The sequence below is a fragment of the Puma concolor genome, chromosome D1 (genome assembly GCF_028749965.1).
Source record: "Puma concolor isolate L17-30 chromosome D1, mPumCon1.1.hap2, whole genome shotgun sequence".
NCBI classification, from domain to species: domain Eukaryota; kingdom Metazoa; phylum Chordata; class Mammalia; order Carnivora; family Felidae; genus Puma; species Puma concolor.
The window spans coordinates 107,012,027-107,037,610 of record NC_141676.1 but is presented as its reverse complement, the minus strand read 5'-3'; the positions used below and the strand labels follow the sequence as shown (position 1 = coordinate 107,037,610).

Below are 25,584 nucleotides of genomic sequence, written 5' to 3'. Positions count from 1 at the left end.
AAGTCAGACGCTTAACCGACTGAGCCACCCAGGCACCCCTCAAATAACTTCAAAACATAGTAGTTGGACTATGCATCCTTAGGACAATATAATCTCAAGATAAAAAGAAATGCAAAGAAATTTGAACGTGTAAATTTCATCCATTAACTTTATTGTTAGTAGCCGTTTTGAGATTATTTCATGTATAATATAGGATAAAACAAGTAATTAATGTTAAGAAACAGGATCTTTTTGGGCACCTGGGTGGCTCAGTTGGTTGAGCGACTGACTCTTGATTTTGGCTCAGATCATGACCCCAGGGTTGTGGGATTGAGCCCTGTGTCGGACTCTGCGTTGAGCATGGATCCTGCTTAAGATTTTTTGTCTCTATCCCTCTGCCTCTCTTGAGCCCTGCTTGTGCTTGCTCTAAAACTTAAATAAAAAAAAATAAAAAAAATTCTTTTAAAGGAATAGGATCTTTTATATAAGAAAAGAAGAAATATACATATATAAATCAAAGACAAGTAATTCCTATAATGGTAAATTTGAAATGGAGTGAAGTCATTATTTTTTTTTATATTTAAAAGTGTTTATTTTTAGCTCTGTCCCTGAAAAGTTTTAGAAATGATGCCAACCTTGCCATAAAAAGCATCCTGAGCACCCAGGTACTATTCCCCAGTAAAAAGAACCAAGTCTTCTTGGAAAAATGACTGATTCCAGGTTTGGGGCAGGAACTGTCCCAGTTATGCATGAGATGTTTTTATTATGCCAGAAAGTAACAAAGGCAATGAACATTTCTGTGGTCATGTTAACAAAACAAAACAAAACAGGGTTCTCACTAGTCAAAGATGAAAAAATTGAGCATCGAAAAGAATAATACTTGGGGCACCTGGGTGGCTCAGTCGGTTAAGCGTCCGACTTTGGCTCAGGTCATGATCTCGCTGCTTGTGGGTTTGAGCCCCGCGTCGGGCTCTGTGCAGACAGCTCAGAGCCTGGAGCCTGCTTCGGATTCTCTGTCTCCTTCTCTCTCTGCCCCTTCCCTGCTCATGCTCTGTCTCTATCTCTAAAAAATAAATAAACATTTAAAAAAAATTAAAAAAAGAATAATACTGTAGTTAATTGAAACAAATTGAGTATATAAAAGTAAAAAAAAGAAAAAAGGAATCCATGCACCATTCTAATACTTAAGAGAATCATAAAATAGAAGAAGAAAAAATTAAAAACAAACAGACCTACAAATCTTAATAGTTATCATTGGAGGTAGCTAGTGTGCCAACCCCTTACTCTGGAAATTGGTACTTAAGGAGGAAGAATTAAGCATTCATCCTTCCTGACCTATTTTATAGTTCAGGATAACTAAATAGCTCTAATTGACAACAGAGGAATTTCATCTAATAGATGTGGCAGGAATGAAGTAATTAGAAAAATCACAGTTTTGCAACCCCTAATGAAGTAACTGGTTCAGGTTCAAACACCAGTGAATACTAAAATTAGTTTTGTGGTTCTCAAAGTACAGCCCCCGTTCCAGTATCTTAGGCATCATCTGGTACTTCTGAAAAATACACAAATTCTTGGGCCCTTTCCAGCATCTACTGTATCAGAGACTCTAGAGATAGATCCTAGTGATCTGGCTTAACAAGCCTTCTAAGGGTTCTCACGTACCCTGGAGCTTATGAACCATATTAGGAAAAAGAGGGATGAGACTCTAATTGAAGGATCAAGCAGTCACTCCCAGAATGCAGTGATCAGTCTTAGCACTCCTAAAAGCAGAATCAGATGTTATAATCCTCCAAGTTGATGCACCTATGACATATTCTTGCCATGCTCCAAAAAAATTAAACCTGAATCTATTCTGTTCTTTGAACTTGAATTCCAAATTATAGGAAATACAGGAGATAGAAGAATAAGTTAAGCAATGTCATGAGGAAGCAAAAGACAAATCCAGAATGTAGGATGACTGACCTAGTTTCTTTAGCAAGTCAGTGGCATAGGAAAATGGGGGGTGGGGGTAGGAAGACTGTTCCAGAAAAAAAGGATTCCAAAGACAAAATAAGCAAATGCAGAATGTACATCTTTTTTGGATCCTGATTCCAGTAAGCCAACTGAGGAGATTCAGACTGTGAATTAGATGATATTAAGGAATTATTAATTTTGTTAGGTGTGGTGATGGTATTATGGTTATGTAAGAAAATGTATTTTTTAGAGATACATACAAAAGTATTTAAGGTGAAACAAAATGATGCCAAGATTTGCTTTAGGTTACTATGGGGACAAAAAAAAAAAAAAAAGGATGAAGCAAGTATGCAAAATGCTGATAACTTAGAAGTCTGGGGGATTCATTATACTATTTACTTTCACATATGTTTGAAATTTTCATAATACAAAATAGAAAATTTAAAAAGAAATCTACAAAAATATTTATTAGGTTCTATTCCTGTGCTAGCCTTTATCACAGTGTATTATAATTGCCTATTTACTTGTCTATACCAATATTTCTCAAATTATCAGTATTGAGAGACCAGTTTTTTAATTATCCAATTTGTCACAGACCATGATTTTTGTAAAATATGATAAAAATCAATTACTGGGGCGCCTGGGTGGCTCAGTCGGTTAAGCGTCCGACTTCGGCTCAGGTCATGATCTCGCGGTTCGTGAGTTCAAGCCCCGTGTCGGGCTCTGTGCTGACAGTTCAGAGCCTGGAGTCTGTTTCAGATTCTGTGTCTCCCTCTCTCTCTGACCCTCCCCCGTTCATGCTCTGTCTCTCTCTGTCTCAAAAATAAATAAACGTTAAAAAAAATTTTTTTAATCAATTACCATAAAAGCAAAATGGGAGAAAGGATATACAAAATATAACCGTAAAAAGTTTTATTGTTAAAGTCAACATAGGGGCGCCTGGATGGCGCAGTCGGTTAGGCGTCCGACTTCAGCCAGGTCACGATCTCGCGGTCCGTGAGTTCGAGCCCCGCGTCGGGCTCTGGGCTGATGGCTCAGAGCCTGGAGCCTGTTTCCGATTCTGTGTCTCCCTCTCTCTCTGCCCCTCCCCCGTTCATGCTCTGTCTCTCTCTGTCCCAAAAATAAACGTTGAAAAAAAAAAAAAAATTTAAAAAAAATAAAAAAAATAAAAAAAAATAAAGTCAACATAGAAAGTTAATTTCACTTAATCAGGACAAATGTAAAATAGAAAAAATAATTTTTTAAACTGTGCCTATTCACCAAAAATACACATATAGACAATTAGTGTGGAGAATTGCTGTTACACTTAAAATTTTGTTGTGTAACTGGGGTGCCTGGGTAGCTCCATCGGTTAAGCATCTGACTTCAGCTCAGGTCATGATCTCACAGTTTGTGAGTTCAAGCCCAGGCTCTGTGCTGATAGTTCAGAACCTGGAGTTCTGTGTCTCCCTCTCTCTCTGCCCCTTCACCATCCCTGCTCGCTCGCTCGCACTCTCTCTCTCTCTCTCAAAAATAAATGAACATTAAAAAATTTTAATTAAAAAAAGCAATTTTGTTCTGTAGCCATAATTAGGTATTAAGTTTTTAATGTAAAACATGTTACCTAGAGGACCATGTGTATTAATTTGAGCTTGGATTGATAACAATGCCCCTCACTGAGGAGGATGAGGTATCTACCTAAACTAATGTTATTTCAGCCACAGGTTTATACCTCTGTTACATCTGTTACCGATTTCTCAGCAGAAGGTACAGTTTTCAGTTTTCACTACAGAAATCATACAGAATAAGGAAGGTCCTAGATATGATATAATACTTGCTGAGATTTTTACTTACAGGGTGAACATACCAACCTCTTTAAACAGGAAGTCTCTTCATCTCTGGAAAATGGGTGTTGTCATTTTCCTCACAGTGTGTTACAGATTTATTGACCTGTGAAGATTCTGGCTTTACATGGTGATTTTAGGTTCAGGTAGACTATACCTGCCCCTCTCCCCCCAGACTGTCCCTTTCCTGCCTGGCTTCAAAGCTTTTCTTCCCCTTTGGCCATGGTAGTATTAATTTGAACTGATCACTTCTAAAAATAGTCAATATGTAGATTTGTGTTTCCCAGGACTCATTTTTTTTTTTATTTTTTTTTAATGTTTATTTATTTTTGAGAGAGACAGAGAAAGAATGCGAGTGGGTTAGGGGCAGAGAGGGGGAGACACAGAATCGGAAGCAGGCTCCAGTCTCCGAGCTGTCAGCACAGAGCCCACCGTGGGGCTCGAGCCCACGAGCTGTGAGATCATGACCTGAGCCAAAGTTGGACGCTCAACCGACTGAGCCACCCAGGCGCCCCTCCCAGGACTCATTTTGTAATCAATAGTTGGTTGTTGTTATTTTTTCCATACACTTCTCTTTGTTCACATTGGACCTCTTGGGTTTCTCTGTGTTGCCAGAATCACAAACATTTTTTTCCATTAAGTCACGTTGACTCAGCATTTTCAACAGAAAGAAATTTTGTCTATCTGAATAAATCATTTATTTATGAAAAAAATTGTCTCTTTAGAGATGCAGTTTAAGTGGCATTTGGTGTGGCATTTCAGGAAAGATAATGCTAACTAGCCAAAAGATAATCCTACACAGAAAACATGTTGCATTTGCCTCAATCAGTTGTATTTGCCCAAGGGGCCAACCCTTCCTTACGGATTTCCCAGTTCATCCAGCATAGAAATGAGGCTCTGATTTACTCTTATGAGCAGAAAGCACATTGTCCACTTGCCAGTTTACTTAGACATAGTCACTCTGATGACAGTTTGGACATTTTGACTGAAAATTCAACATGTTCTTAAGTGAACCGTTTTTCCCTTTAGAATCACAAACGGCTATTATGCAGGCTCTGTAACGGCAGGAGGGAGATGTGATGAGCTGATCACAGCACATACAGAAGCATATACGAAATGTCTGTTTCCATTTTTTTTTAATTTGGGTATAGTTGACACACATGTTACATTAGTTTCAGGTGTGTAACTTAGTGATTTGACAGGTTTATACATTATGCTGTGTTTACCACAAGTGTAGCTATCGTCTGTCCCATTGCATAACTATTTTAGTATCATTGACGGTATTCATTATGCTGTGCCTTTTATTCCTGTGACTTAATCATTCCGCCTATCTTCCTCTCCCCTTCACCCATTCTGCCCAACTCCACACTCCCAACCTCTCTGACAACCATCAGTTTGTTCTCTGCATTTATAGGTCTGATTCTGCTGCCTTTTTTTTGGGGGGGGGGGTGGGCTATAGCCGATGTCAGAGAAATTACTGCTTATGCTTACTTTTAGGATTTTTATGGTTTCACGTCTCACATTTAGGTCTGTCTGCTTACATTTAAAGCCTCTAACATGTATAGTACTACGATATTTTTACAACACTAATGATGATGCCACCCATCTATGATCAGACTTTAATCAGCTAAGTATTTTTAAAAACTGTACCTCTGATGTTTTGTGCATAGTATTAAAGCAGTGTGGGGAGTACAGAAGAGAATGATACGGTTCCTACCTCAGAAAGTGTAAATGAAAGTATCTTACTTGCTAACACACAGTGTGTTAGAATTGGGCTGTGTGTGTGTGTGTGTGTGCGCACCCAAATATGCACACATGCTGAGATATTTATGGTATATGTGCAGGTAACTAAAGTATGAGACTGTGTTGTCAGTGGTAAGGAGTTCAGACTAGAGGTCATTTCTACTTGAAGTGATGAACTGTTTAAGGGCAAGGTGGCATATGAGCAGGGTTTCGAAAGGATAGTGAGAATTTCATCAGGAGTCTAGTAAAGAAGCTTGATACGGTTTAAAAAAAAAAAAAGTCAAAGTTTCCAGATCAGCTATTCACTTACCAGTTGTGTGAATTCAGCCAGATTACTTAATCCCTGTGATCTTCAGCTTCCTCACCTATAAGATGAAAATTAGAATAATCCTTATCATGGAGTGTTTTTAGGAACATTAAGTGACATATAGTGATATGAACAAGTTTTGTAAACTGTAAAATGTTGTACAAATGTTAGTTTTACAGTAAATATTGAGAATGTCATGACCCAAAGCCATGGAATCTAAGTATCAGTAAACCACATAGCCTAGAACACAAAATGTATGAAGATGACTGAATGTTGATTTGTCCATACGATTCCTAACTTGGGAAAACAACCTTAAATCTTAGAAAAGCCTTTCAAGATTCATGCTGACCTTCTTCTGCAAAAGATCATTTTAAAAGACTTAGATTTTCAAGTGAAAATTGAACTAGCTATAAATGTTTAGTTTTCTTGAGTTAATGTAAACATACGCAGAATTAATTCTCAGGTAAACCGCTTTAGTAGAGATTGTAACACTGCACAAACATAGCTAATGTATCTTGCAAAGTGTGTGTGCTTAGAGAACATGGCTATCACATTTGATTTAGAGGACAAGTCTTGGGTGGATCAGAGGTGCTCCACTGAACAAAACAGGGTGTGAATTATTTAAGCTACTACGAGGGATCCCTGTATCGTATGTTACAGGTGGCTTGTACAGTAACTCCATGAAATGATTATTTAAAAGAAAGATATCCCTTGTCTGATGAGATGTCAGAAAATGGATTCATGGGTGTTTTTTACACAAGTTTCTTTTTTAAATGTGGTTAGGAAAAATATTCAATAAATTTGTAAACAAAGGAGTGGAGGGAGTGCCTAGGGCATAAAACAGCATTGGGAATTATACTATGAATATTACGTCACTTGCATATTGTCTTGTCTTGGGCTCTCTCTCCGTTTATATGGATTCCAGTGAAATATGATTGGAATTACTTTTCTCAAGGCAGAGAACTTGGAAAACAGCATGGTACTTGAACACTCTTACTCATTTAAAAAGCTTTTGAATACATGAAGGGGATTAAGAGTGCACTTACCTGGATGAGCACTAAGTAATATACAGAATTTTTGAATCACTGTATTGTACACCTGAAACTAATAAAACACTGTATATTAATCACACTGGAATTAAAATAAGTAAAGAGCTGGCTTTTTGAGGAGAAAAAAATCCTAAGTACTGATAGTGGGGATTTTTGTTAGTTTGGTTTTTGGTTTTGGTGACTAATCCTAAAATCTCTGATGTTTTCCAGACTACCTTGCTAATCATGGCCGGTTAAATGAGTCTGAGGCCAGGCGCAAATTCTGGCAAATCCTGTCTGCTGTCGATTATTGTCATGGTCGGAAGATTGTGCACCGTGATCTCAAGGCTGAAAATCTCCTGCTGGATAGCAACATGAACATCAAACTAGCAGGTAGCTGGGATGCAGCTGGCTCAAACGTGACCAGACTCGAGCCACTGCACGTGGGGGGGGGGGGGGGGGTGCGCGTGCATGCGCGCACCCACAGGCAGAGGTTCAGGAGCATTTCTAGCAGTGACATCACGCTTTCTCAAAGTGTGTCTTACTTATTTCATTAGCGCTATGTGTAAGGAAAAATAAGAGAAATATGTTCATTATTAATGTACAGAGTGGCAGCACTACACCCAGGGTCTGATTTGTGGCCAGGTCCCTTGGTGTGCTATGCTGGAGGAGGTGCAGGTGTGGGAGCGTGTCAGGGAATGTGGGAGTGTGTCAGGGGGCTGCTGGCCTGGCCAGAGAAGCAGTACAGGTTGCCGGTGACGAGCCCGGCTCTCCTGCTTAAGGCTGGTGGCTGCAGAGAGGTCACAGACAGATAAAAGACAGTGATAGAGGTCAAATGCCTTGCTCCAATACAGTAACGTTTTGATTTATAACATGGAGGCTAAGGGTAAAGATTGCCTTACTAGTTTTCCTCCTACCTTTTTCACAGTTGTAAAAAGTTTTCTATTTTATAGTCAAATTTCTTTATCCACCTGGTCAAAATTTCAGTAAATATTTATGTGTCAAGTACTTTGCCATGCTAGGTACTGGAATACAAATCCTCTGTTTCTAGAAGTCTAGTGGAGAGAGAAAAATAATTAAAATACAATATGTTGCCCAGAAATGTATGTACAAAATGCAGTAGGAATCCAGGTGAAGGAACAGCAGTCTACCTGAGAAGTCAGGGAGGCTTCACAGAGAAGGTGCTATTTGAACTTAGGCTTGAGAGAGGAATTAGAAGCTTGCCAGGAGGATAAACAGGAGTAGGATGTTGCACATAGGCAGGCCGACTGTGTAAATACCACAGATAAAAGGAGAGAGAGAGAGAGATGGAGATTGGTGTGGTGGGGAACTGTGGCTCCATGTTGGTGAGACATGAAATCTGCAGGCCCAGGGGATCGACACAGGGGAACAGTAGGCAAAGAGCAGAATATGCAGGGTCTTGGATGCCATGGGAGGTGTCAGAGTTTGTTCTGTTGCCGATAGGGAGCGTGACCTATCGAAAATTGGAGGCTGGGGTGGGAGTGCAGGTGGGACTGGGGTACTATGATTAGATCTGTGTGTTGAAAGGAGGTCTCTTTCTGGCAGCAGAGTGAAGATGGGTAGGAGGTGTGGGTAAGACTGAAGATAGGAAGATTCGTAAGTAATCTCAGGCAGTGGTCCAATTAAGAGAATGTGGGTCTGGGCTAGAGGTTGTAGGTGTGGGAGGGAGATTTATTTCACTTAGGGTTTTGAAGAAGATAAGGGGCTTGGAACAAAAGCTCAGCAAGGTTGCAGGTGGTGTTTGTTCCAGGATTGTTAAAGAGGGCAGAGGCACATCCGGATGAGAGGAGCTGACCGGGAAGTTACCGGCTGACTTCCTAGGTTGGATACTTGACTCCTAGGCTCAGGGAGAAAACAGCAGCCTTGGTTTGTGGCATTGTGGTATAAAATAGAAGTCAAAAGCCTCTGATTTGTGCACATAACTGGTTTGTTTCTATGTCGTTTCCCATCAGTTTTTGCCTTGGGCATGTGGGGGAAAGCAAATAATTAATTTTTACTTCATGTTAATTTTAATAATTAATTTTAAATGCCAGTGTTACGTACGGTTCAGGGAGGTAATGGATTTTCCATTCTGCAGGCTATGACTTTTTTGTAATGGGATTGCCTGAATAAGACAGTGTTTTTTTTTTTAAGTTAATTTGTTACATTCCCATTGTATATATATAAAGATTTGTCTTGATTTGTCTTTTTTGTTTTGAAAATGCAATCCACAGTATTGGTGTTTCCATCGTTTTTTTAATGTGCATTCACATCTCCCATTTGTGGTTTTTGTTTTTGTTTTTCTCCTCCTTCTTTTGGCCCTTCCATGCCATTCTTCTATAATGCACTTGACGGGAACATTTTGTTTACTTCTTGAAAGCGTCTTCTGCCCTCAAATTGTCCTCTTCAAACAAGGCTCTTGTTTTTTGAAGTTCTTAACTCTGTAGAAAGAAAGGGGAAACCCCTGCTTCACCATCATATTCCTTTATCACTGAAAGAAAAATTTCACGCACACAAAAAATACCTCCAAGGAGTTCTGGGAGTCTTTTTAGGCAGAGAAAGGTTAGTTGTGTGAGTCATATGCTATAGAAATTACAGAGTGCTCTGTCACTAACATCTCAAAAGAAAATGTCAAAGTAGAACACCAAAGAAACTTGCAAACAAAATATACAGAGCACTCCTTTAAGGTCGTAACCAAGTTTTGCTGGGCTATAATATGTCTCCTTTAATTCTAGCCTATAATATAGGTACGTAAACTCAGTATTTCTAATGTCATTCATTATGTGGTATTCACAGCTTGGTCTCTTTGACCTCCGAATCTGTGCTTCCTCCCCTATATCTTGTTATAGTTTCCAAGCATTATTGGTCAGTTTTTCCTCAAGGGGTTCTCGCTGAATTCAGGGTTTTATCATTCAGAATTTATGCATTTAGTGTCATTGATTCTATACCTCGCAAGTGGGGACACATGCATGCTTGCATGCACACACGGTACATCTAGACACTCAAATGTCATCTTGTCCACATTTTTTTCTGTCATTCTTACCACCATTTACCCCAAATTTTAGCAAATCTTTATTAAGCCTCTACTGTGCTTGAATCCTGGAGATTCAGGTATTTCAAGACTACAACAACGACAATGCGGGCAAGTTTAACTCTGCTCTCACCCCAAGGAGTTAACCGAGAACCAAGGCTTATCTAAATATAACACAAGAAGATAATTGTTATACAGGCCCCGAGGCTAGAGGAAAGGCTAACTCTGCCTGAAGAACCAGGGAAATTATTAGCTAAGACTTGATTAAGAAGAAGACCTTTGTGGAGGGACAGGGGGAGAGAGAAGCAAGGGGTAAGGTAGGGATGACAGCTCCAAGCAGGTAGATCAGCATGTGCAAAGGCAGGCAGGCCAAGGAATTCGAACTGTGTAGGGAAGGTGTAGACAGAACTAGTGGAATCAAAGTGTTGATGACACACGATGGGGAAAGAGTCTGGACAGGTAGGCCGACTCAGATCATGGAGAATTTTACATGCCATCAAAATTTAGATGTGTTTCAGTGCTCTTAAAGAATTTCTCCAGGATGTTTATTTTTATCCATAGATTTTATAACTTTTTTATACTCCTGCTTTCCTTTAAAAACATCATCTTGTGATCTCTGAGGATTCTTCTTGAATTTTAAAGAATTCCGACACATGGAGGAAAGATGGGACTCCATGGAAAAATGCAAAATTATTCCCGCAAATTGTACTTGGTTTATCCTTCTTATGAAAATCTCTTTAATTGCTAAATGGGTTGAATAATTGAACTGTTTTAGCTATCTTCTTTGTTGAAACTGAGAAAGTGCAAATCAAAACTAGTGTAAATTATAATTTTTGTCTCTGTTCATAAGAGATAAAATGCGTAGAAGTATCAGTGTTTCATTGTAATAAATACAGAAACACGGCTTTGAAATCAGTTTCTAATATATGCTCTTCCAATGAGTAAAGACCTCAGCCACTGATGGGCCATGGGTCCATCCATACCGATGTGTGTTCATTGCCCCGATTATGAGACCTCCAGCCTTTGCAAAACACCAGGCAGAATGCAAAGGAATATTGGCTTTTGTTGTGTAGTTGCGGTGCTCTTTCCTCTTAGCTGTTCTGGCAAAGACTGTTCAGGCACGAAGTTGACAATAAGTAGGTGAAGGACATTTTGTTTTATTCCTCACCTTTCCTAATCTGAAATGTTTATAATAAATACTTAAAGATAAAAATGTATGAATTACTTGGAGGAAGTTTTCAGAAAATATCACAGTTCAAACAAGGCTTCACATAAAGAATGTGGAGTGTGCTATCAGACACGACTGGTGCAAATTCGGGCTATGCCACTTAGTGGCTGTGTGACCTTGGGCTGATTATTTAACCTCACTGTGCTGTGTTGCCATATATATTAAACAGATTAATCTGTTTCTCAGGAATATTGCGAGAATTAGTGATAATGTTACAGACGAGGGGTAGCAGGTAAGAGTATGGTCTCTAGGACCAGACCACTTGGCTTTGAACCTTGGTTCTGCCACTTACTAGATGGGTGACTTTGGACACATTACCTAACGTCTCTGTCCTCAGTTTCCTTATCTTTGAAGAGGGCATGATAGAAGTTCATATCTCATACTGGTTACCAGTTAATATTTGCAAAGTACTTAAAACAGTGCCTGGTACATAGTTAATGCCATTTAAGTATTAAATAAATTGTTAATTAAAGTTCCTGGCACCATGTAAACACTCACTAAAAGGTAGCTATTACTTGTGTTCAGTATATAACTGATTCCATGTGAAAACAAGTCCTGAAAATTTTCATAGCCTTATAATCGCCCCTACCATGTTTGTTTTTATTTAATCACCAAGGCCTTAAAGCCTTATTAATACAAGTCACAGAGGAATAAGACAAGTTTATCACTTATATTCTAAATTGTCTGTGCTCCATTCAAATTAATTATTTTTCTGAGAGCGATCTTAAATGTAATTAGTAATGTGTAATAGCCTGATGGGTCTGACCTGTGCATCACAAGTCACTTGTCTCCAGCCCTTAAGGAAGGCTTCCCTTCTGAATAGACCGTGATCCCCGAGTAGCCCTTCACCTCTCATTATTGCTTCTAACAATCTTCCTGTTTACTAGAAGACCTTGAGACAGGGTTTCTGTATATATAATTCCAGTTTTGTGTCCTGAAACCAAAAAAGGGTGGGAGAGACTGAGATAGGTTTTATTAGTAAAATATTTATAAAAAGTCTTCCATTGGTATCATTCTGCCACTGGTAGGATGTGAAAAAGAGCTTTGCCTCAGCAAACACGGTGATACCTCGTGTTTATCCTTTAAGCCCACTTAGCACTAGCAGCACATTAAGCCGGGACTGTGGAAGACAGCTCAGAGGGTTTTGTTAAGTTTTGTTTTCTTTTGTTTTCCCCCTCCTTTTCTCCCTTCGTGCTCTCCACCCCATTTGGGGCTAAGGAAGACCATCTATTTGCTTCTTAGCCCACTGAACCCTCTCATCGGACAAATGTCTCACACTGGTCAGCAGGATCACATTTCATCTCAACTGTGGTGATCATTCTCTCGGTGCCCTCCGGTCAGGTGGAAAGGGAGTGACTGATGTTTGGAAGTAAGCTGTGCAGCTGGCCTTTTCTTGCAGGGTGGGGGTGGGGGCAGCAAAGCACACAGTGATGTCAGTATCCTGTCAGTATTCCGTTTACCCAATGTGTCAGCTTCATCCCTACCCCCGTCCCACCTTTCATTTGTCAGCTTTCATTTTCTCATAGTTGTCTTCTTTGCTCCCATCGTCATAATTACAAAAGAGGTGTATCTCTCCAGCGATACGGGGTATCTGAATTCTACTGGTAATTTTAGAAACAAGGATAAAATTAACCCTAAAGCCATCTGCTACTCTGTAGGAGAATTTTTTTAATTATAAATTAGACATTATAACACACTGCTGGGGATTAAAAATTGCCTTGGTTGTGTTGATTCCTAGAATTCATTTACTTTTTCTTAGCTTGAAGACTGGTTTTAAATGTTTTGTTTTTTCCCTTTTCAGAAAAAAATTAATTTACCTAATGACTTCTGTTTAGTCTTTGTGTCATTTACATAAAAATCCTGAAAGTATTCAATAATTATAATCATTTTGCAACAATAAACAGTGACAGACTGTTTAACATTTTCTATATCTATTTCACAACCTTCATTTTATTCTGTTTCCTGGCTGCTTGAAGAGTGGTCTGGGGACCAGCAGCATGAGCATCACTTTGGAGCTTGTTGGAAATGCAGAATATCAAGCCCAGCCCTAGACCTGCTAAATCAGCACCTGCCCCTCAGCAGGTTGTCCAGGTGGCTCGTATGCCTACTGATGTTCGATCTGTTTCACGGCAGCAATCAACAGAATTCTCTTGTGCTTGGTTCCCGTCAGACGGCAATTATCAGGATCAGCTTATTTATTCTGTGCAAGGCCTTGTTATTCCTAAAACACTGGCCCTCTGATAATGATATTTGGGCACAGATAACTTATTTAATTTAGTGATGACAGTAATAATAATTGGCATTTGTTGTCAGTAAGATAACAGGTCAATCACTTTGAAAGTATAAAGCAGACACTCATAGCAGTTCTAGTACAGTTTTCAAATATATCCATGGTCTGTTACTGGTTACTTAGATAAGAGGTTGTTAGAGCACTCCACTTTTGAGGCCAAGTTCATTTCCATGAGAGTCCGTCAACAGTAATTGCGTCTGTTCTGTGGTTAAACAGTCTACTCCAAAACCTCTCTTCTGTAGACATTTCAGGCCTCACAGAAACCAGGTGAGAGAATATGGGTATACTGGGAAATATCAAAACCATTGTTAAGAGTAAAACCCCTGGAGAACATGGATCTGGGATCTGGGCACATATCATCTCACATGAAAGGGCAAGAGGTCTCTTCAACACATTGTGCATTCTTAAAAAGAACATGGGTTCCTGGGGTGCCTGGGTGGCTCCGTCGGTTGAGCGTCCAACTTCAGCTCAGGTCATGGTCTCGCAGTTCATGGGTTCAAGCCCCACATTGGGCTCTCTGCTGTCAGCGAGGAGCCTGCTTTGGATCCTCTGTCCCCTTCTCTCACTACCCCTCCCCTGCTTATGCGCTCTCACGCTCGCTCTCTCTCTCTCTTTCAAAAATAAGCATTAGATAATCTTAAAGAGTATGGATTCCTAAAATGAATGTAAGTGTATATTTCTGACATTTACTTTGTAAACATCTTAATTATTTCCATTTCCTCATTAAGGATGCTGTTGACATATCAGGTAATATTATAGAGAAGAGAAAGCCCTCAGTTGTCAATTCTGTTGGCAGAGGGATCAATTAGGAAATCTCTCATCTCTACTAATGTAAAGGACTTTTCCTGGGTTTATGACAGCCTTACCTCCCATTGTGTGTTGGATTAAACTTCCCTGACTAGCAAAATTCTTGGAACATCTGTGATTTAGTTTAAAAGAACACCTGGCTTGCAGTTTAAAAAAACCTGTATTTGAATACTGGCTAAGCCAGTCATAGCGACAGGTACTTGGGCAAGTCTTCTAACCACTTGGAGCTTCAGTTTCCTTGTTGGTAAGGCAAGGACAGTCACATTTCATAGAACTGTCATCACAATTAAATGAAATAACATGTTACAAAAATACCAAGTGTGTAATGCCTAATCCAGTGTACGTTTGACATAAATGTTTTTTGGATTTGATGATAACTCCTAGACCGTGTTGAAGGACTAGTTGTCATTTGTTTCTAAAACTTCTAATGATTTCGTACTGAACTTTCTTAAAATTAAGAAGCTAAGAGATTCTTTGAGAAAGATGGGGTTTTTTTTTCCTACTATGTTCAAGAAATGTTGAAAATCATGATTGATCTGACAAATTCAAGGTGTGTTATGAGGGAGAGTTCAGTTAGTCCCTACACAAGACAGATTGCTGCAGAGGAAAGAAAGTTTTTATATCTTCAAAATTTTCTAAGAGTCGGTCAATCATGTATGAATAAAAGTAGTATCAAAATAACACTAGACTGAACCATGGATTGCAGTGAGAAGTATTGGTGTCAATTCGTGAGTTGTTGGGTTTTTTTTTTTTTAAATACATATACATATAGAAAGGAACAAGAATAGATATGAGGGGTATACATGGCTTTTAGCATTCATACATACACTTCCTAACTCTCTATGCTGACACGGACTAGAAGCAAGTGACATCCCAGCTACAGTGAGTACATGTAGTTCCTAGTCTTGGTTTATTATTTTTTTTAAGTTTTATTGATTGATTTTAAGAGCGAGAGAGAGGGTGTCCAAGCAGGGAAGGGACAGAGAGAGAACTCCAAGCAGGCTCCGCACTGTCAGTGCAGAAGCTGATGTGGGGCTCGAACCCACAAACCGAACAGTGAGATCGTGACTTGAGCCAATATGAAGAGTCATAGGCTCATCCGACTGAGCTACCCAGGCACCCACGTCTTGCTTTCTAGATACCATTCCTCTATCAAAGTAACCAGAGCTCCTTAGAAAAGTGGTTGATTCCAGAGTGGAGGCAGGGAAAATACAAAAGAAGCCTGAAACATCCTTTGGTGCCAGAGATAAGGAAATACTTGAAATAAAATGACATTTTAAAAAGATGGGGACGTGTTGAAAGGATATAGAAACCAACCTGAATTAGTTTCTCATGGCCAAAGCGAGAACTATTTGAGCATCAAAATAAATAACAAGAGTATTATAACACACATACAAAAAATAAATGTTCATGATAAATACAATGATAATATAAATAATAAATGATTTAATGAATAAATAAAAGGGGAAGAAGGGACAACTCCTCCTTAAAGAAGAATTGTAATTAATAAGTGTAGAAGAAATGAGGGAAATGAAAACTCACCATTAGAACATTACAGTAGTCATTGCTGCAGTGAAGATCTACCAGGAGGGGCACCTGCGTGGCTCAGTTAAGCTCAGTTTATTAATTATAGTGGAGCAAATAGTAACTTTATAACAGGGAAACCCAACAGAAAGCACCCTAAGAGATCAAGGTTAATAATCCCACCACTAATTAGACGTGCTACCATGCATCCCCTGATCCGATGCACTGAGAAGAGCACTCTACCTCTTGAAGTTCTGCCCCAAAATCCATAATCTGAACCCAGTCATGAGAAAACACCAGGCAAACCAGACTGAGGGACAGTCTATAAAATATGTGACCTGTACTGTATTGTTGCATCTCTTCTGAAAATCTAAAATTACTTTAGAATTGAAAGTTAAATAATATCAATGTGAATCCAGCATTCCACGGCCTAAGTTCTCTGGTGGAGAAACAGGAGTCAGAATGTCTGAAGGAGGGATCCCTGGGTGGCTCAGTTGGTTGAGCGTCCAACTTCGGCTCAGGTCATGATCTCACAGCTTGTGAGTTCAAGCCCCGTGTCAGGCTCTGCATTGACAACTCAGAGCCTGGAGCCTGCTTCGGATTCTGTGCCTCCCTCTCTCTCTGCCCCAACCCACTCACATTCTGTCTCTGTCTCTCTCAAAAATAAATAAACATTTAAAAAAAAATTTTTTTAATTAAAAAAATAACTGAAGGACATAGCAGCCATCATTGTTGGTACTAACCTGCAGATCAGAGGTAGAGAGTACACAAAACTAGACAGGTGTTTCCATTCCAGCCAGAGCCACCCCGGATCTGGAGGTAGCATAAAGAGAAGAATGCCCAAGTTACTGTTTTCACAATGGTTTCCAAAAGTCTGACGATAATGTGGGATCTTTTATTATTCTTTGTTGTCAGGAGTCTCTCTTCAGTGTTTGCACAGCAGTTGACATATAGGCACTCAAATGTTGAATGAAGGAATGAATTTGGTTACTGTGATGAAACACTGACCCATTCCATTTGAATAAAAGGCAATAAGCAAATCCTGCACAGCCGTGCCATTTTCGTATCTCATCGATGGTTCTCACTCACCCCTCGTTGCACTTAGATGCATTTAGGCAGAAAGCTGCAGACTGAATGAAGCAAATTAGGTTCCTGTGAAGAAGTAAAAAGACTTTTATTTTTAAGTGCCTTTCTATTGCCACTTCTTAAACCTGACAATTATTACCCTACTCAAAAATAGCTACATATCACAGTGCCAGGGAGGGACATAAAGGTGGTGGTTAACAGCAAGGGCTCTGTAGTCAGACTTCGTTTCTGTTACAGTTTTTCAACGTAAACGCAAGGTAGTTGACTTTCTACCCTCACTTTCTCCTAAAATACGGATGTCTCATAAGATTATTAAGAGGAAACCATCTTCAGGGTGCCTGGGTGGCTCAGTCGGTTGAGCGTCCGACTTTGGCTCAGGTCATGATCTCACGGTTCATGGGTTCAAGCCTCACATTGGACTCTGTGCTGATAGCTCAGAGCCTAGAGCCTCCTTTGGATTCAGTGTCTCCCTCTCTCTCTGCCCCCTCACCTCCTCATGCTCTGTTTCTGTCTCTCAAAAATAAATAAAAATGTTAAAAAGAAAAAAGAAGAAGAAACCATTTTCTGCAGCGCCCTGGTGGCCCAGTCAGTTAAGCGTCTGACTCTTGGGTTAAGTAATTTGCCCAACGTCACACAACTCAGTGGACAACCCAGGATTTGATTTGAATCTTCCTGATTCCATAGTCTTTCTCAACCCATACCTCAGATGATTGCAGAAACCATGTTTAAGTGTTTTGACAAGGTTATAGAAGATATCTGCATATGTGCTACGATAATAGCTTTAGTGAACCTGATTGTCTTTAAGCATTGCTTTTAATGTTGCCCCAGGCTCAAGTTTCTATTTTCCTCATTCTATTTTCCTACAGGAAATTGAAGTAAACATCTCTTTAGTGCAACTCTCCTTATAAGTTAACAGACACTTTCTTTGTCCTGAATGTGTAAAGCTGTGGTTGAGCCTGGGCTACCATAGGCACAGTGATGCTTTCCCAGCTCTGGCTCTCGCCTTGCCTATGAAATGTACCAGTGAGAGAGCCTAGGCAGTAAGGAGGCCAGGCCACCAGGCCCCGTCACTCCTCTGAGAGGACACAATCCACCAGGGCCCAGGGAACATCAGATTGAAGTTCTATAGTGACTCTTCGAGATGTTAAAACTTCACAATGCTATTCAAAGGGTATCCTCAACTTACATGAGCCTAAAATTCCTCCTGTGATTAAAGTTTAAAGTACAACAGTTATTGGACCTATTTCAGGATCTCCAGACACACATCCTGGAGCTTCTTGGGCTTTAATACGTGAGTGAAGTTAACATTTTCCTCTTTAAATGTTACTGGAATTTCTAGTCCTTGACTCATTTGAGAGTATAGCTTTTCTGGAAACTTAGAAACCTACATCAATAAGGACATACGGGTTATGATGTGGTATGAGTAGTTAGTCATAGAGGTGGAGTTGAGAAGGTAAGACCTCTCTGACGGTCCTTTGGGAAAGCAGAGTGTAGGACTGAACTGTGGTCCCATGATGAAGGGAGAGGTTCGCCCTGCCTGGTTTGTACTCTTGGATACCAGTGTTCCACCAGGTCTGGATCGTGCCTGAGGCTCTTCCCCACGTGCACCCTCACTTGTCTTTAGAACCCTCAGAGTCCTCTCCACTGCCCTGTCCTTCCTGTATATTTTCTTAGAACCTTTGTTTCTGAAAGGCGGTAGTTCGTAATGATGGCTTCACGAAAAGAGAAGGGAGCTGACCTTTGACATCTCCCATGCTCTAGGCACTTTACGTGTTTCATCTCATTTAATCCTCACAGCATCCTGTCTGGGTAGGTAGATTATCACTACATTTATAGATGAAGAAATTTAAGTTCAGGGAAGTTGAGTCGTCTACCAAAGGGGCTTGAAGCTAGAAAAGCAGGAAAACCGGAAATCTGCTCTCATTCTCCTTAACTGGAGAGATTGTGCTCTGCTGTGAAGCTGTGGTGTTGGGGGTTGTGACTGTTGTTGACTGTCACTACTGCTTGCCACGAGTTTGTATGTCAGTGAGCCAAGAGAACGCTTCGCCTGCAGTTACTCACATATGCTGTGGTCTCCAAGTGTGAACAGTGCGAGTTGATGTTAAGTCACCGGATCCTCACAAAAACCTGCCAACTACAGATGTTTATTATTTCAACTTTGCAGATGGGGAAACCAAGGCTCACAGAGATTGATACAGAGTCACACAGCCAGTGAGTCTGGAACTGGAGATTTGATCCAGTACTCATGGGGACACCTTTTAAAAAAAATTTTTTTTCAACGTTTATTTATTTTTGGGACAGAGAGAGACAGAGCATGAACGGGGGAGGGGCAGAGAGAGGGAGACACAGAATCGGAAACAGGCTCCAGGCTCTGAGCCATCAGCCCAAAGCCTGACGCGGGGCTCGAACTCCCGGACCGCGAGATCGTGACCTGGCTGAAGTCGGACGCTTAACCGACTGCGCCACCCAGGCGTCATGGGGACACCTTTTAAAGCTCACTATCTCTGCAGCACCCTACACCAGCCAGGAGTAGAGCCAGTTTCTGTCACTAAGGCAGTGTTCTCTGGTCAGGAGTCTTACAACATAAGACAGTATTCCTGTAACTTACAAAATAACAGGAATTTGTTTCCGCAGTAAGAACACAAGATATGTGAAGGCTTAGCAAAAGGGCACAAGCTTGCATTTATACCGAAACTCACTGAAATTGGTCTTTTCGTGCATATTGAAGGCATCTGAGTAGTGTTGCCAGAGTGCCTGCTGTGTAACAAAGCTTATAGATTCAGTATGACTAATGTTATTTAAGGGAAGGCCATTCACTGTTTTGAGGTATAATGCCGCTCATTCTGTAAATGAGTAAGTGATAGGTGTCTTGTGGCTGGCTGGGCCAGAGAGCCATCACATGATAATGAGCTATTCAGATGCACATCTGCTTAAATCAGAATGTATGGGCCAACTCTTAAAGAATTGTGACCTGAGAAACACGGGACTCAGTTGCCTTAAGAGGTTCCAGATCTTGCTACCTTGGGTAACGGAGGAGCCGTTGTGTTTAGGTAAAGATCTTAAATTTTTACTCATTTGTTTCTTTCCTTAAAGACTATAAAAGGTAAAGAGCTCATGGGGCGCCTGGCTGGCTCGAGGTTGAGCATGTGACTCTTGATCTCGGGGTCATGAGTTCAAGCCCCATGCTGAGCATAGAACTTACTGAAAAAAACTTTAACTTAAAAAAAAAAAAAAAAAGGAGATAAAGAGTTCTTAATCATGGAGTAATTGAAATTCTAAGATTTTCTAATTCAAGTTGGTTGTCCACACCAATGGATTTTCTTTCGGCCTTAAAAATACATGACCTAAAGTCTTTTTCCAGCCTCTCACTCGTTGTCTTGGAGAAAAAAACTTGATAGATTTATACATTCGTTCATTCCACAAATATTTATTGAATACTTGATATTTGCTGGTCACTGTGCTCCATGCTGAGGACTCATCACAAGATCAATGCTGTTCCTCACAGAGCGAATAGTAGTACTATCGTTGATACAGCATATTGTAAAATTTGTTACAAGAAACTCAGTATAGTTTGAGAACACAGATGAAAGTAACATTTATTTCCATCCCAATAGATTTCGGTTTTGGAAATTTCTTTAAAAGTGGTGAACTGCTGGCAACATGGTGTGGCAGCCCTCCTTATGCGGCCCCTGAAGTCTTTGAAGGGCAGCAGTATGAAGGACCACAGCTGGATATCTGGGTACTTGTTTGCTTTGCCGTGTTCAGTGCATCTATGACAATGATCCTTGGTACTTAGGCCCATCGCCGAAGCTCTTGGTACCTAACACATAGGCCGTAGTTCATACTTTTCCCACCCACTGGACTGTAATTCGAGCATTTTGAATTTGATTCTAGGAAAGAATTTCTAGGGGCAGATGTTATTACTTTAATATCAGCAATAATTTTAAGTAGTAATCAAAAGAAATTAAATTCAGATCTTTGAGTATTTGTTTTAGGATATTTTATTGCAGTAGTCTGAGTTTTCGATTTTTCTTTTTTTTTCTTCTTTTCAAATTCTGAGACAGTAGTAAATCCAAACAGGAATTTTTCAGCCCAAATGATCTTAAGGGCCCCGGGGATGTTTAGGAAAACAAAGAGTGTTTAAAGTTCTCAGAGGAAAAGTGACTGCGCTGTCTTCTTTCCTAGAGCATGGGAGTGGTTCTTTACGTCCTTGTCTGTGGAGCTCTGCCTTTTGATGGACCAACTCTTCCAATTTTGAGGCAGAGAGTTTTAGAAGGAAGATTCCGGATTCCCTATTTCATGTCCGAAGGTAACAAACTTGTTCCTCTTAGAAGTGTGCTCTCCAAACTTTGTGCTCTGAGTGAAATGCCTGGGAAAGGCTTCCCTTGTTCTAAGAGTTTGGTGCCATACAAAGTGACTGAGTCACTTCAGAAGCCATAGAAATAAGCTGCCCCCTCCATGTAGGTGAGCGACGCTCCAGCCTTCCTACTTGTGACTGAAAACGGAAAGTTTTCCAGGTTAAGAACAGCACGTCTTCGCATGTGCTCTGGGTCTATAAATGTCCCAGGTTTATTTTAGACTCAGAGAAGTACTTTGTAGACAGAGTCACAACTATTTCACTCTGAGTATGAAGTACATTTTCCCGTATCTTTCGGTGAAAAGTTGAAAAATTGAGTTTTTTAATTGAATTAAAAACTGGCAAAGCTCTTAAATTGAGAGGAGGTGCCCTGACCCCTCCCCGTCTTGGGCTGGCAGGTTGCATGCAGCCGACTGGGTTGTTGCCGCAGTTCCATTTACTCCATAGCTTTGGGTGACCATCCTGAACTCTGTCACTCCTAGTGATGGTAGAAGCGAAGCTCCGATACTTAAGAGCACAGACCTTGGAGCCAGACTGCCTGGTTTTAATCCCGAGTCCACCACTTACTGGCGGTCTGACATCAACAAGTGATGTCACCTGTCTGTGCTTCCTCGGTCCTTAAAATGGAAATAACAGTGGCTCCTTGTAAGAGCCTTGTGAAGATTAATTGAATTAATCTCTGTAGAGCACCTTGCGGGGTGTCTGGCGCCTAGTGAAGGGTATAAGGCCGGTCACGTGGGCTGGTAGAGAGCATGGTGTCGGCTCTGAGAGTTAGCTGCTGCCTGAGTCACAGCAGTGCAGTTTCTGAAATGTAATCACAGGTAAATAACGCTTTACGTGCGTTTCTCTCAGCTACACCGACGGGGAGAGGAGATCAACAGTCCGCCAGAGAGCTCTCGCCTCACTCACTTACCCTTAATGTATCAGCCTCAGAAGGGGCTCAGGATCCATTTATGTGCTCGTTCTAGGAAGAAGCTTGTTTTTGTCCTCAGCAGAATCTAAGTCCATCTCTAGGTCTTTTCAGTTGAGAAATACGATGGAAGGGTTCGTTTAGCACAGAATGGGACAGCCCTACACCCTCCTGTTTTTCTTAAGTATTCATTCACGTGATGGTTACTTTTGTGTCAACACTCACCACATGAACCTGACAAATACAACTGGCTTTCATGGATTCATTTGAACTTCTGCTTTCCAGTGGGCACTGTGGAGGATACAGAGATTAATGCTGTTGTACAAAGTCACATGACTGAAGCCAATACCCTGAAGTACAAGATGATTTACGTGACTTTTGTAACATTGTGTTTCCATAGATTGTGAGCACCTTATTCGAAGGATGTTGGTCCTAGACCCGTCCAAACGGCTAACCATAGCTCAAATCAAGGAGCATAAATGGATGCTTGTAGAAGTTCCTGTTCAGAGACCTGTTCTCTATCCACAAGGGCAAGAAAATGAGCCATCCATTGGGGAATTTAATGAGCAGGTTCTGCGATTGATGCACAGCCTTGGAATAGATCAGCAGAAAACCATTGAGGTAAAGTGATGAGAGATTTGACTGAAGATATTTTAGGATTCTTCTGTGCTCAGTAACGTGAAAGCTTGTGCCCACACCCACCATCCTGGTGTTCGAGCATGACCATTCCCATCACCTCGGCGTGTCCAGCTTTCCCTGAGGATTATAATCAGGCTATTTCATGTTTGCTTCTTTATTCAATATATAAATTCTTCCCTTTGCCCCATCTGCCAAAAAATCAAGAGGTAGTTTATGTAGGTTTGAAAAAAGACAAAGATGGGAACTTAACAAAGTAGAAAATTTCTTATAAGATGAAGGGTAGAGTTTTATCCAAGTCATAAGCTACTTTATATGGAGAATAAATATACATACAGATAGGGAACAAGGCTGAGGGCTGAACAGGAAACCACAAGAGTAGGCATCAGGTTCAGGATTTAGGTTGTGAACTGGAGAAACTGAGAAGGCAAAAACAGGTGGATTCCAGAATTGGAAGTTCTTTGGGTCATAGAACCGAGAGAGTCGTGAATCTTGGAAGTTCCTCATCCCTTTGATTTCTGCCCTTTAGTAGGTAGCGTATCCATAGGGAAATACATTTTTACTACCTGCACAACAGGAAAAAACAGTGCTTTTATGGAGGAAGCACAGCAAGAAAGAACACAAAATGCTTCTTAGGAATATCAAGTGCTCCAAACCGTGCTGCCATTAAGCAAAACCAGACTGGCTTTCCTGCCTGGCTCATCATGTGCTCAGCGATGTGTTTGTGTCCTTGTCCATGAGGTAGATTTCGAATGGCAGCTATAAGTGCAGTCCCACAGGCCTGTGATTTTTGTCAGGGGTGCTCTGCGTCTGAGGTGCCCTGCACAGCGCTCGTGCTGGCTGTCGGGCGGGGTGAGAAGCAGGGGAGCTGTTGTTCCTCCATCCGTTCGTGTCCTGGGGAAGCTGGCTGGCGAGGGGTGTGAAAAATTGGGAAGCAACTTTATTTTCAAGCTTTCAAGAGGGTGGGACTGCAAAAACAAGGGGAAAAAATTACCTAACAACTGAGACACAGTGTCTCTCAATCTCCCATCCAAATGTTACTCTCCAGCCCAAAATAATCACCAGGAATTTCCCCAAAGACTTTAATCATTCACTTCAGAGTTTGCAATAGTTTGGACTTGTGTTGAAGTTAAGGAATTAGAGCCTCTGAGCTCAGGTTGCTAACTGACTTTACACCATAGTTACAGCTAGGAGACGGAACCGCACAACCCCATTGCAGACTTCCTACGTGAGAAAGTGGTGGTATTTTTTTCTGAATGCAGAGAAATAAATGGAGCCTGTGAATGTAGAAGGGCGAGTCACTTAAAAGTATCACCCTTTATGTAATCAATATGAGAAACTCTCTTTCATTTTAATTTTTTTTTAATTTTTATTTATTTCTGAGAGAGAAAGAGAAAGAGAGCATGAGCAGGGGAGGGGTAGAGAGAGAGGGAGACACAGAATCCGAAGCAGGCTCCAGGCTCTGAGCTATCAGCACAGATCCCAACATGGGGCTGGAACCCACAAACTGCGAGATCATGACCTGAGCCAAAGTTGGACGCTTAACCAACTGAGCCACCCAGGCACCCCTCATTTTAAATTCTGGAACAGCTTTTATTTTGAGACACACTGTTCATTGTGTTTAAGAACACATGGTTTCTTCCCTCCTTTTTCAGAAAGATGTAGATCATTGGATTGGTTTTCATGCTTCTTTGACTTCAGCACTTGCTTTCTCTTTCAGTCTTTACAGAACAAGAGCTATAACCACTTTGCTGCCATTTATTACTTGTTGGTGGAGCGTCTGAAATCACACAGGAGCAGCTTTCCTGTGGAGCAGAGACTGGATGCCCGCCAGCGTCGGCCCAGTACCGTGGCTGAACAAACAGTTGCCAAGGTAACACCATATTAGCCAGTGGTCTCATCTCTCAGGTGCCTATTCATATATTTGACACATTTTTCATCTTGTAGTACAACAAAGGGTTAGGATTTATCCTCTCCCCTGTTTTTCTGTAAAGTTTCTGCCTGTCATTATTAGATTCTCAAATGTTTTAACATCTTCCTATTTCTAAGGATTAATTTTATTTCAGTTGTTTTAAAAGACTTCTCATTTTTTTAATCACTGACTTATTGTGAGAATTAATGTAATGGGCCTATATAGTTGATTCCATGTGACAGATCTTTATTGCAGATTCACTGCGTGCAGGCTCCTATTATTAGGTACGATAGGGGATAGGATGTACGAAACCCAGGCATGGCCTCAGAGACCTTACAGTATAAAAGCAAAGTAAGACAACATCATAAATAACCGTCATTCGAAACAGAGATAAATGCAGGACGAGAACTAAGGGCAGAGGAGAAAGTGACACTTCTGAATGGAAAGGCTTCGTGGGAGAGACAGCATTTTGACGGATCTGGAATCCGCGGGGATGTGGAGGTGGGGGCAGGGGCGGTAGTGATAGTGGGAGGCCTGGTATGGAGGCTGCAGAAGCAGCTCGAGCACAAGTACTCAAGTGTGCAAGGGCAGGGTAGGCTCCGAGTAGCCCACCGGAACCGAAGCATACCAGGGAAATGAAAAAGTTGGAGCCGTGCTGTGAAGGGCTTCCAATGCCAAGGTAAAGAGTTTACTTACAGTTCAGGAAATTAGGAGGAACGGTGGGAGACTTCAGCAGGAAAGTGATAAAATCATATCCCGGCTTTAATCTATTAATCGGTGACATCATTGGGAAGGAAAGATTGGACAGGGAAGAGAAGAACTTTGGAGAGAGCAGTTGGGAGACGAGTAATAAATACCGCAGGCTTGACCTAAGACCTGCCGGTGGGGGCATTGGACGCCCTCGGCTGTGGTTTGCAGAGGCACCGTAACACGGTGGTTAAAGCAGTCGTTATGGAGCAAGCCCAGACTG

The 25,584-nt window shown here is 40.9% G+C and overlaps 1 protein-coding gene across 4 annotated transcripts in view; it reads left to right on the top strand.

Annotated features, from left to right (window-relative positions):
* The window catches only part of SIK2 (salt inducible kinase 2), a 118,072-nt gene that overhangs the window by 73,833 nt on the left and 18,655 nt on the right, over positions 1–25,584 (top strand). For all 4 annotated transcript variants that reach the window (XM_086679142.1, XM_086679141.1, XM_086679143.1 and 1 more), the window contains 5 exons: positions 7,065–7,226; positions 20,414–20,538; positions 20,985–21,108; positions 22,467–22,687; positions 24,423–24,575. In XM_086679142.1, coding sequence (XP_086535268.1) covers positions 7,065–7,226; positions 20,414–20,538; positions 20,985–21,108; positions 22,467–22,687; positions 24,423–24,575 — 785 coding nt within the window. The remainder of the gene's footprint in view (positions 1–7,064; positions 7,227–20,413; positions 20,539–20,984; positions 21,109–22,466; positions 22,688–24,422; positions 24,576–25,584) is intronic.